The following is a 12,001-nucleotide window of genomic DNA, read 5'->3' as shown; positions in this document are numbered from 1 at the left end:
GTGGGGGGCCATTTCCCTCCCTGATGCTCCCGCACCACCTACTTCAGGAGCAATACAACCCCAACCATCGGGAACGTCCGTCCCCAATACTGTGCTGGAGAAGCGTAAGTCTTCTTTGCCTTCTCTCGCTAGCAAGGGGTCCCTTGGGTCACTCCCTTCCCAGGTTTCTGCTACTGGAAAAGATGACATCCGCCAATGGCTGAAGAGCTCAAAAGCAGCTGGTCGTAGGGCTTCATACTTATCCTCAGTCCTGAAGATTGAGCCAGTAAAGTCCTTCCAGCCTGAAAAACCCAAGGAGCAGCGAGAGAAATCCAAATAGAGGACCCCTAAGACCAAGGGAATTGGGGTGGCACCCACACCACTGCTACCTACAAGCTCTGCATCTGAGGATGGGGTGGAGATTCTGGCATCCGCTGAGGACCTAGATCTCGCCAGACTCTCAGACACAATGGATTTAGAATGCTCAGGCAATAAGTCGGTGGTAGCAGGTGACTCTGAGGCATAAATTGCCTCATTGAATGTTCCATGCCTTCCCAGTCTCACGATGACGTGGCAGTTTTTTCCATCGCCTGCATTGCCCTTCAGGAAACCTGCTTCCCAGCAATGCGGACTCCTGCCCTCCACAGCTATAAGGATACTACAGGAACTGTAGTGACTATAATCGAGTGTCAGGTGGAGTTTGCATTTATGTCCTAAACTCACTCTGTAGTGATACTGTGCCCCTTCAAACCCCTCTTGAAGCTATGGTTGTCAGAATAAGGACGACACAGGAAATAACTGTCTGCAATTTATATCTTCCTCCAGATGGTGCAGTACCCCAAAATGTATTAGCTGCACTGATTGATCAACTCCCTAAACTTTTCCTACTTCTGCGAGATTTTAACACCCATAACCCCTTGTGGGGTGGCACTATGCTTACTGGCCAAGGCAGAGATGTCGAAATGTTACTATCTCAGTTTGACCTCTGCCTCTTAAATACTGGGTCCACCACACACTTCATTGTGGCTCATGGTAGTTACTCGGCCATTGATTTATCAGTTTGCAGCCCAGGACTTCTCCCATCTATCCACTGGAGAGCACATGATGACCTGTGTGGTAGTGACCACTTCCCCATCTTCCTGTTACTGCCCCAGCATCAGGCCCATGGACGCCTGCCCAGATAAGCTTTAAACAAGGCGGACTGGGAAACTTACACCTCTGCTGTCACCGTTGAATCTCCCCCACACGGTAACGTTGAAATGATGGTTGGGCAGGTGACTACAACAATTGTTTCTGTGGCAGAAAACATGATCCCTCGCTCTGTAAGTTGCCCCCGGCTTAAGGCAGTCCCTCGGTGGTCGCCGGAAGTCACTGAAGCAATTAAGGGGCGTCAGCGAGATCAACAGTGGCATAAGCGACACCTTTCGCTGGAGCACCTCATAGCCTTTAAATGGCTCCTTGCCTGCATTCACCAACTTACCAGATGACAGAAGCAGGAGTGCTGGGAGGGATATCTCGACCATTGGGTGCCATATGTCACCTTCCCAAGTCTGGGCAAAGATCAAATGTCTTTGCGGGTACCAGACCCCAACAGGTGTCCCTGGCGTTACCATCAATGGCGTGTTATCTACCAATGCAAACGCAATTGACGAACACTTTGCTGAGAACTTTGCTCAAGCCTCTGCATTGGAGAATTACCCCCAGCCTTTCGCACTCTCAAACGGTGGCTGGAAGTGAAAGTCCTCTCATTCACTACAAGCCACAGTGAATCCTATAACGCCCCATTTACAGAGTGGGAGCTCCTCAGTGCCCTCCGCACTAGTATTAGAGCACCAGCATTCCGGTATTCAAACCTGGTCAAAACTCCCAGCTACTGGCCCATCAGCCTCACCAATGTTCTTTGTAAGCTGTTGGAACGTTCGGTGTGTCGGCAGTTGGGTTGGGTTCTGGAGTCATGTCGCCTACTGGCTCCATGTCAGGACAACTTCCGCCAGGGTCGCTCTACCACTGATAATCTTGTCCCCCTCGAGTCTGCGATACAAACAGCCTTTTGCAGACGCCAACATCTGGGTGCCATCTTTTTTTACTTACATAAAGCATACGACACAACCTGGTGACATCATATCCTTGCCACATTGTATGATTGGGGTCTCCGGCACCCACTCCCAATTTTTATCCGAAGCTTCCTGTCCCTCCGTACTTTCCCTGTCCAAGTTGGTGCCTCCCATAGTTCCATGGAGTCCTGCAGGGCTCTGTATTGAGTGTCTCTGTTTTTAATGGCCGTTAACGGTCTAGCAGCAGCTGTCAGGCCCTCTGTCTCACCTTCTCTGTATGCAGACGACTTCTGCAATTCGTACTGCTGCTCCAGTACTGGTGTTGCTGAGCGTCGCCTACAGGGAGCCATCCACAAGGCGCAGTCACGGGCTCTAGCCCACGGCTTCCAGTTTTCTGCCATGAAGACGTGTCTGATGCATTTCTATTGGTGTTATACCATTAATCCAGAACCAGTACTTTACCTTAATGATGATACACTCACTGCAGTGGAGACATATCGATTCTTAGGTCTGGTTTTCGACACTCATTTGACTTGGATTCCTCATCTACGTCAGCTTCAAAGGAAGTGTTGGCAGCACCTCAATGCCTTCCGTAACACCAGCTGGGATGCAGATCGCTCCACGCTGCTGCAGCTCTACAGAACTCTTGTTCAGTCCCGCCTTGACTATGGGGATGTGATTTATGGTTCAGCAGTGCCCTCAGCATTGCGTTTGCTTGACCCATTGCACCATTTTGGGATGAGTCCGGTGACCAGTGTACTGGTGGAGGCTGAAGTCTCTCCATTGAAGATCAGACGTGCACAATTGCTCGCCAGTTACATTACACACATTCACAGCTCTCCTGAACATCCTAATTACTGTCTCCTTTTCCCAACCATGGCAGTTCACCTCCCACATAGGCGGCCCAGGTCAGGGCTAATGATTGTGGTTCGCATCGATAGCTTCTGTCTGAACTGGAGTCTTTCCCTTCACCACCTGTCCTCAAGGTCCATTCACATACACCTCCGTGGTGTAGCTGTAGGCCAAAGCTATTCCTGGACATTGCGCGTGGCCCTAAGGACTCAGTTAACCCTGCAGTTCTCCGTTGTCTCTTCCTCTAGATTCTTGAAGTGTTCTGGGGCTCTGAAGTGGTTTACACCCATGGCTCAATGGCTAATGGTAATGTTGGCTTCGCCTTTGTCCACAGAGGCCATATTGTACAGCATCCTTGCCCGATGGCTGTACTGTATTCACTGCAGAGCTAGTGGCCATATCTCATGCGCTTCAGTACATCTGTTCATGCCCTGAGGAAGTGTTTCTTTTGTGAACTGACTTCTTGAGAAGTGTACAAGCTATCAACCAGTGCTACCCTTGCCATCCTTTGGTGGCATCCATCCAGGATTCCTTCTATGCCCTGGACCAACCCTGTCATTCAGTGGTGTTTGTGTGGAGCCCAGGACACGTCAGCATCCCAGGCAGCAAACTTGTCGATAGGCTGGCCAAACAGGCTATGTGGAAACTGCTTCTGGAGATGGGCAGGCGATCAAGTATGAAAAAAGTCAAGGCCTAGTAGAAATCCTTGGATATCATGGAAGATATTCAATTTAATCAATGGAAGAAGAAAATATAAAAATGCAGTAAATGAGGTAGTGAGTAGTAGCAGTAGTAGGTATTCTGCCTCACGGCAGGTCTTGTCATGGGTTAAGCCTCTTCCACTTCTGTCTGTCCATAGCCCGTCTTTTCATTTCTGAATATTTGTCTCCTTGTATATTGTCCAGCATTTGATATCTTCTTTTTCCTCCTCCCCTTTTTCTTTCCACTATTCCTTCCTTCAATAAACATTCCCTCCTCAAACAATGTCCAGCCCAGTTCCGTTTTCTCTTTCTAATGGCTTTCAGCATGATTCTTTCTTCTCCAAATCTTCTTAATACTTTTTCATTCCTTACTCAGTCTTCCCATTTCAGTTTTTCCATTCTTCTCCATATCCACATCTCTAGTACCTCCAATCTTCTTTCATCTTCCTTCCTCAATGTCCAGGTCTCCACACCATATAGTGCAACGCTCTAGGTGTAACACATGGCAAGTCTTTTCCTCAGATCTTTGTTTAGTGGTCCACAAAGTAACTTCTGTTTCATATTGAATCCTTCTTTTGCCATTGCAATTCTTTTCCTAATTTCTGTTGAGCATTACATATGATCCATTATTATACTACCCAAGTAATTGAAGTTATTCTCTTGCTCTATTTCTTCTCCCCCTATTTTCATATGGCATTTCCTCTCCTTTCCTCCAGTTACCATGCATTTTGTTTCTGTTTGTTAATCTTCATTCCATATTCTTGTAATTTTGTGTTTAGGTCATCTAACATTTGCTCCATCTCTCTTGCACTCTCTGCCATCACAACCATGTCATCTGCAAATCTTATATGCTCCACTCTCTGAACCCCCTACACAAACTCCTCTCCTTCCATCAAAACTTTCATTAATAATTTCCTCCAGATAGATATTGAACAGTTTTGGTGATAAACAGTAACCTTGTCTTACACCTCTTCACAGTTCAATTTCTTCACTCATCACACCTCCTATTCTTATTCTTACTCTTACTCTTGCTATCTGGTTCAAATATAAGTTTCTAATTAGCCGTCTGTCGCTCCAGTCAACTCCATGTTTCCTTAGGATTTCCATCAGTTTGACCCATTAGACACAGTCAAAAGCCTTCTCAAGACCAATGAACACAATATACACCTTCCTTTTCTTCCCCATTGAAATACGCTCACTATTTTTATATACTTGAATTTAGCATATTTCGTGACAGTATATTTTTCCTTCGTGGAATGTTTCCTTCTATTATATATATATATATATATATATATATATATATATATATAATAGAAGGAAACATTCCACGAAGGAAAAATATACCCAAAAACAAAGATGATGTGATATATATATATATATATATATATATATATATATATTCTTTCCCTCTCCTTCCCTCTTTCCTGATGAGGCAACAGTTTGTTGCGAAAGCTTGAATTTTGTGTGTATGTTTGTGTTCGTATGTGTGTCTGTCGACCTGCCAGCACTTTCATTTGGTAAGTCACATCTACTTTGTTTTTAGATATATATATATATATATATATATATAAAGATGATGAGACTTACCAAACAAAAGCGCTGGCAGGTCGATAGACACACAAACATACACACAAAATTCTAGCTTTCGCAACCAATGGTTGCCTCGTCAGGAAAGAGGGAAGGAGAGGGAAAGACAAAAGGATTTGGGTTTTAAGGGAGAGGGTAAGGAGTCATTCCCGCTCCCGGGATTGGAATCAACAAGATTTCATGTGACACAGGTCTGGAGACACCCCAGACAGTGGGAGGATACCGTCCTGAGTGTTATATGCCTTACCGTATGACAACCAGCAGTAAGGGTCTAGGGTGCCATTGTTTTTCATAGCAGGACCACTTCAGTTATCATATTTGGCACCCTTCCAGAACAGCAGTACATCAACAATATTCTATGCCTGTTTTGTTGCACTTCATAGCAAGTCATCCTGGGCTTATATTTCAGCAACATAATGCAGGGAGTATCAACTGCTTGTCTTCACACTTGCCGAACACTACCTCGGCTACCGAGGTCGCCAGATTTCTCCACAATTGACAATATTTGGAGTGTTATGGACATCACCCTCCAAATAGATCAGGATTTTGATTATCTAAAGGGTCAGTTGGACACAATTTGGTACAAAATCTCTCAGGGCAACATCCGACAACTCTTATCAGTCAGCACGTCTGAATAACTGCTTGCATAGGGGCTAGAGGTGGACCAACATGTTACTGACTTGCTCAGTTTGTGAAGCTCTCTCTCTCTCTTTAATAAATCATCCAATTTTTCTGAAATTGTTATAATTTGTTTCTTTGTACATGTACATCACGTCTATTAATTTCCGTCCCATTTGGATAATTTCTTTATGGTGTGTCATTTTTTTATTTTTTGTCTTTGAGTGCATTTAGTCAGATGTTAATAAGATTTTGCATTAGTGCAAAGATTGAAAACTTGATTTAAATGTTCAGAAATGTAAAGTTTTAGGGCTTTGTAGAACAAAACAGCTGTGTCCTATAACTACAGTATCAGTGATCTACGATTAGAATCGGTCAGCTCGTGCAAATATATGTCTGCTGTGGTGTCACCGCCAGATACCACACTTGCAAGGTGGTAGCCTTTAAATCGGCCGCGGTCCGTTAGTATATGTCGGACCCGCATGTCGCCACTATCAGTGATTGCAGACCGAGCGCCGCCACACGGCAGGTCTAGAGATACGTCCTAGCACTCGCCCAGTTGTACAGCCGACTTTGCTAGCGATGGTTCACTGTCTACATACGCTCTCATTTGCAGAGATGATAGTTAGCATAGCCTTCAGCTACGCCATTTGCTACGACCTAGCAAGGCGCCATTATCCTTTGCTATTTATCTTGTGATGCATGTACCGTCAGACCGATGTTCACGAATTATGGATTAAAGTTAAGTATTCCAACAGCTATGACCTTTTTTGCTAAAGTCTAACTTCCTTAAATGTTCCAGACCTCACGCCAGCCTGCGTGAGCTTAACGCGTGCCTTTCGGCTACCAGTCATAGTGGCTTGGCTGTCTTGCCAAGTCACAACATCTGCAACAGTTAGTAGGGATATGAAATGGAGTGATCACATGGACCTGTCACATAGAAGGCGGGTGACAGCATTCTGTCCTTTGACAGGATACTGTGAAAATGCTGTCAGGATGCAAACGGGTTGAGTGGATTAGCAGCCAAGTGGTGAAGTACCATATTACAGATCTAAAGGTCTAGGTTTGATCCCTGGTCAGTCCTATGATTTTTACCTTTCACTTTTCACTTATTTCATCTGTGGAAATGTTTGTCAATGTGAAAAGTGCTGAATTGCACCATGGTTCGGAATGCTTGTTACACTGTAAGTCTCCTTACAACTGTGTTGGAGAGTCAGTTCAAAGGTCTAAGAATGGCAATAGCATGTCACTTCTAACAGGACCATGACTAGGAAATTACCGAGTTTTTTAAACAAATCTTTGGGTAGATGGCAGCATTACCTTTTCTTATACAGACTACTTACATATTGTTCATGCATCCAATCTCAGACTATTGTTCAACCGTGTGGAAACCATGTTAAACAGAACTAACTGGGGATACTGAATTTAAAGGAAGAAGTGCAACAGTCATGGGTATAGGTTTGTTTGTCTCAGGAGAGACTAATGGAAATGTTGAAAAACCGGAATTAGGATACTCTTGAAGATGAGCACAAATTATCCTGCAAAAGCTGACTTAGAATAATTCGAGAATCAGTTTCAAGTGAAGAATCTGGAGATATACCTCAGACCTCTACTTATTGCTCTCATAGGGGCTGTGAAGAACAGATGAGACTAATCACAGTGTGCACAGAGTCATTTAAGCAGTTACTCTTTGCAGACTCCATGTGCCATTGTAATGTTTTATACTATTCGAAATGCTCTCTGGCATACACTTCTGGTTTGCAGTGTACGTATGTAGATGTAGATATAGTTAAACTAGTTAGAAATAGAAAACTGATTCGCCGACGTATACTGTTTTCAGGGATATACGCCCCTCACCATGTTCCGCCTCGCCGATGACTTCTACCGCAGTCTGAACCTGTCGGCCGTGCCACCAGAGTTCTGGGAGAGGTCCCTACTTGAGCAGCCTCTGGACAGGCCGGTCATCTGCCAGCCCTCTGCCTGGGACTTCTGCAACAGGAGGGACTACAGGTGATGGCAAATAACCTGCCACTTCACTAGAATCATCTTCTGCTTGTTACTGGTTACAGAAAACTTTGCATCTTGATTTGTTTTGACTTCATCTGTTATATGTTTGGTGGTTCACTAATTAACCCATAAAGTACTTGTAATTGTCAGTCAGTATTTCTGTTTAATTTTAATTTTCTTTTTGCTTTTACATATGCTAATTGACTGAAAATACTTTCTAGTATGCAGCACAGTTACCACAAGTACACAATAGGAGACCGCTGCTGATCATATCTGATTAACTGAACAACTGCACTGAGATAGTGAGCCGTCTTATTTAGCTTCTATGAGGAACACCTGATACCGATTTTGTTTATGCCAACGGACCAGCTTGTACCAATAAACAGTTCTTCACCCCAATCACAACACCCTGCACATTTGTATACGTCACAAAGAAGGCGGGAAACAGCTTGACATGTGTCATGTGGTGAGGTGACAAGTCGTGAGATAGTGATATGCACATACACAGGTAGCATTAGTATTGCCTACGCAAGGTATAAAAGGGCAGAACATTGGGAGAGCAGTCATTTGTACTCAGGTGATTCATGAGAAAAGGTTGCTGACCTGATTGTGGCTGCATGATGCAAAGTAACATAATTTGAACACAAAATGATAGTTGGAGGTAGATGCATTCCATTTCGTAAATCGTTAGGGAATTCAGTACTCGGAGATCCAAAAGATCAAGAGTGTGCTGAGAATACGAAATTTCAAGCATTAACTTCCATCTTGGGCAACACAGTGGCTAACAACTTTCACTTAATGACTGAGGGCAGTGGCATTTGTGTAGTTGTCAGTGCTAACAGACAAGCAACACTGTGTGAAATTACCACAAACCACAGGTATCAATGTGGAATGTATCACAAACATATCTGTTAGGACCGTGTGGCAAAATAGAGCATAAATGGGCTGGCAGCAGACAACTGACACGAATGCCATTGCTAACAGCACAAACATCGCCTGCAGCGTCTCGCCCGAGTCGTGGCCATATTGGTTGGACCCTAGACAACTGGAAGACTAAGGCCTGGTCAGATGAATCCAGATTATAATTGGTAAGAGCCAATAGTAGGGTTAGAGTGTGGCACAGAAACCACAAAATCACGGACGCAGGTTCTCATCGAGGCACTGTGCAAGCTGGTGGTGGCTCCATAACGGTGTGGGCTGTGTTCATATGGAATGGACTGTATCCTCTGGATGTGCAGCTACTTGGAGACCATTTGCATCCATTCATGGACATCGTGTTCCCAAACAAAACAGTGGAATTTTTATGGATGACAATGCACAATTTTAGGGCCACAATTAGTTTGAAGATCATTCTGGACAATTAGAGTGAATGAATTGGCCAACCAGATCACCCAATATGAATGCCATCAATCATTTATGGGACATAACGGAGAGGCCAATTTGTGCACAAAATTCTGCACCATCAGCACTTTCACAGTTATGGACAGCTACAAAGTCAGCATGGCTCAATGTTTCTGCAAGGGACTTCCAATGACGTGTTGGGTCCATGCCACATCTATGCACTATTAAGGGTAAAAGGAGTCTGACACAGTATTATGAGGTATCCCATGATGCCTGTCACCTCACTATATGGATATGCATGTTGAAGAAAGAATGCTTACTCACTTGTGGAGTCCTGCCTCGACCACAGTGCATAGTTTTTAGCCTTAAGATTCTTCTCCTGTGGGTATTCCTTCCATAGGATTCAAGAACACACAAAAGTAACCAAAGCATCCCTACACGTGGTCAGCTGTCACATTCTGTGCACCTTGTCAGTGCTACCGGTGTTTACCCGCACCTCACCTCACCACAGCTACAAATGGACATCTGCCTGATCCTCCCATTACCAAACACTACTCCCTGTCCTGCATGCACATTTACACATCTGTACTAACAACCAGTCATCAATGGCTACTCTAGCTTGTGTTGTAAGCATCAGGACTGCATGTGTGTGACAGTTATTTGATGTATGTGTGATGGTGTGCCACCAATAATGCATCTGCATGTGGCCCATCCTCCTGCTTCGTAAAACATTCATCATGGTCTGTAGGTAGAATGCTACATGCAGTTAAGTTGTAGATAAGATCTTTGTCCAACATGGAATGCACATCATCTGTACACCAAAGATTTCACTGGGCGAATAAATAAACAACATACAGCAGTCTGGTCACATGTTTCCCAGTGCCTCTACATCAGTGATGGATGTGGAGGTTCCATACTCTTTCATTTTGCACCGTTTCAACAGAAACTGAGTAAATGAACAGTGGAATTGTAACTGATTCAGTACAAAAAGAAGTGTGAAATACCCCAATGTTACATTAGCTGAATATCACTAGCAAACTCGCATCGTCAAAACTCTTCAAAATCGTGATGTTTGCTGATGACACAAATGCACTAATAAATGCCCAAGCACATCCATGTGAATCATAGCCAAGACAATAATGGAACAGTCTTAGAACTGTTTCACTGTAAACAGCTTGACCCTTAAACTTACGAAGACTCATCGTATGCAATTTCAAACAAATCAGAAATACCTACAGGTAAAATAAAAAAGACCTACTGGTACCAGAAGTAGGTATTTATGGGAGCATGTTAAGTGAAATTTCATGTGTGAAGGTTTTAGTCATTCAGATGGATAATGGAATGAGCTGACACTATTATGTGGATAAGGTGACCATAAATTTTAGTTTTGCCTGCTTTACACTCAGAAATATTGAACTGCAAATGAGACTGCTAGCATACTTCCATTCAATCACTTATGTAAAATGTCAATTGCCATTCTTTTCAACACATTTACAGCCTCTGATACTTCATATATTTTCATTTGATGATTAGCAAAAAATTTGTCCTGCACTTTTTGACCAATTTCTTCAGCAGTCACATCTGCTTCCAGTCTTGGATAATCATTATCAAAACCAGATGTTGGACCACATTTAAGCTTGTTTAACAAATAATGAATTGTTGTCAATGATGGCAGAGCATTCAGTCTCGATTTTATTTCTTCACATTTTTTCCCATCTGAAAATGCAAATCTTTCTAACAATACTGCGCTTTTTCTGCAAAAACCACATATCACAATTTACTGCAATGGCTGCCAAATCCAAAATGACCAACAAGTAAGTCCTCTTGCTTCAAACATGGGTATTCAATGAACTACACTCATATTAAAAATTAAGAGGGCAGTTCTGATGGTAGTGGTGTATTTACAGGATCAAGATGTGCACCCAGGTGACCATGACAGACCTGGTAACTGCACATCATGAGATGGGGCACATCCAGTACTTCCTGCAGTACCGCAACCAGCCCAAGGTGTTCCGCGATGCTGCCAACCCAGGTACTGATGCAAACACGCAAAAAAAGGCCACACAGAGGCAAACTGTGTGTTGTTGTTGTTGTAGCTTACACTAGTCTAAGCTGTGTAATCCTCCCCTTAACTGCTGCACCCTGCATTCACTTGAACCTGCTTATTGCATTTGAGTCTTGGCCTTCCTCTACAATTTTACGCCCTCCCCCCCCCCCCCCCCACACACACTTTACTCCATTACCACATTAAATATCCCTTGTTACCTCACAGTAAGGCATACTAACATATCCCTTCATCTTTTAGTCAGGTTGTACCCCCCAACCTCTTCATTGCTCATCTGATATACCCAACTAATCTGCAATAGTATCACATTTAAAAAGCTTCTTTTCTCTTGTTGGTAGTTCTATAAACTGGCCGTGTTTCCCTTCCTTGCAAGAGTATCATCAGTTATTACGCTACACAAATAGCAAATTTTTTCTACTACTCTCAGTGTCTCATTTCCTAATCTGAGACCCTCAGCATTACCTTATTTATTTTGACTACACTCCATTACTTGTTGATTTACATTTTGTTGATGTTTATCATATAAACTTTTTTCAAGATGCTATCCATTCCACTCGAGTGATCGTGCAATTCCTTTGCCACCTCTGACAGAATTTTATCATCGGCAGACCACAAATTTTTTATTTATTCACTATATGCTTTAATTCTCTCTCCAATTTTTTTTTTTACTGCCTTCTCTATATACAAAATGAATAACATAAGATATAGGATACAAACCGCAAGCTTATCAGTTATGGATACTGTGCAGCACATGACTGTTTATTAATACAAATAACTGTGACCAGCCACTTATCTTC

General features: G+C 43.3%; 1 protein-coding gene across 2 annotated transcripts in view; it reads left to right on the top strand.

The window, feature by feature from the left end:
• LOC126109791 (angiotensin-converting enzyme-like) overlaps positions 1–12,001 on the top strand; it is a 267,091-nt gene that overhangs the window by 227,512 nt on the left and 27,578 nt on the right. For both annotated transcript variants that reach the window (XM_049914847.1, XM_049914848.1), the window contains exons 9-10: positions 7,632–7,801; positions 11,047–11,171. In XM_049914847.1, coding sequence (XP_049770804.1) covers positions 7,632–7,801; positions 11,047–11,171 — 295 coding nt within the window. The remainder of the gene's footprint in view (positions 1–7,631; positions 7,802–11,046; positions 11,172–12,001) is intronic.

This window comes from Schistocerca cancellata, chromosome 12, assembly GCF_023864275.1.
Source record: "Schistocerca cancellata isolate TAMUIC-IGC-003103 chromosome 12, iqSchCanc2.1, whole genome shotgun sequence".
NCBI lineage: Eukaryota > Metazoa > Arthropoda > Insecta > Orthoptera > Acrididae > Schistocerca > Schistocerca cancellata.
This window is presented reverse-complemented; position numbering and strand designations above follow the sequence as displayed.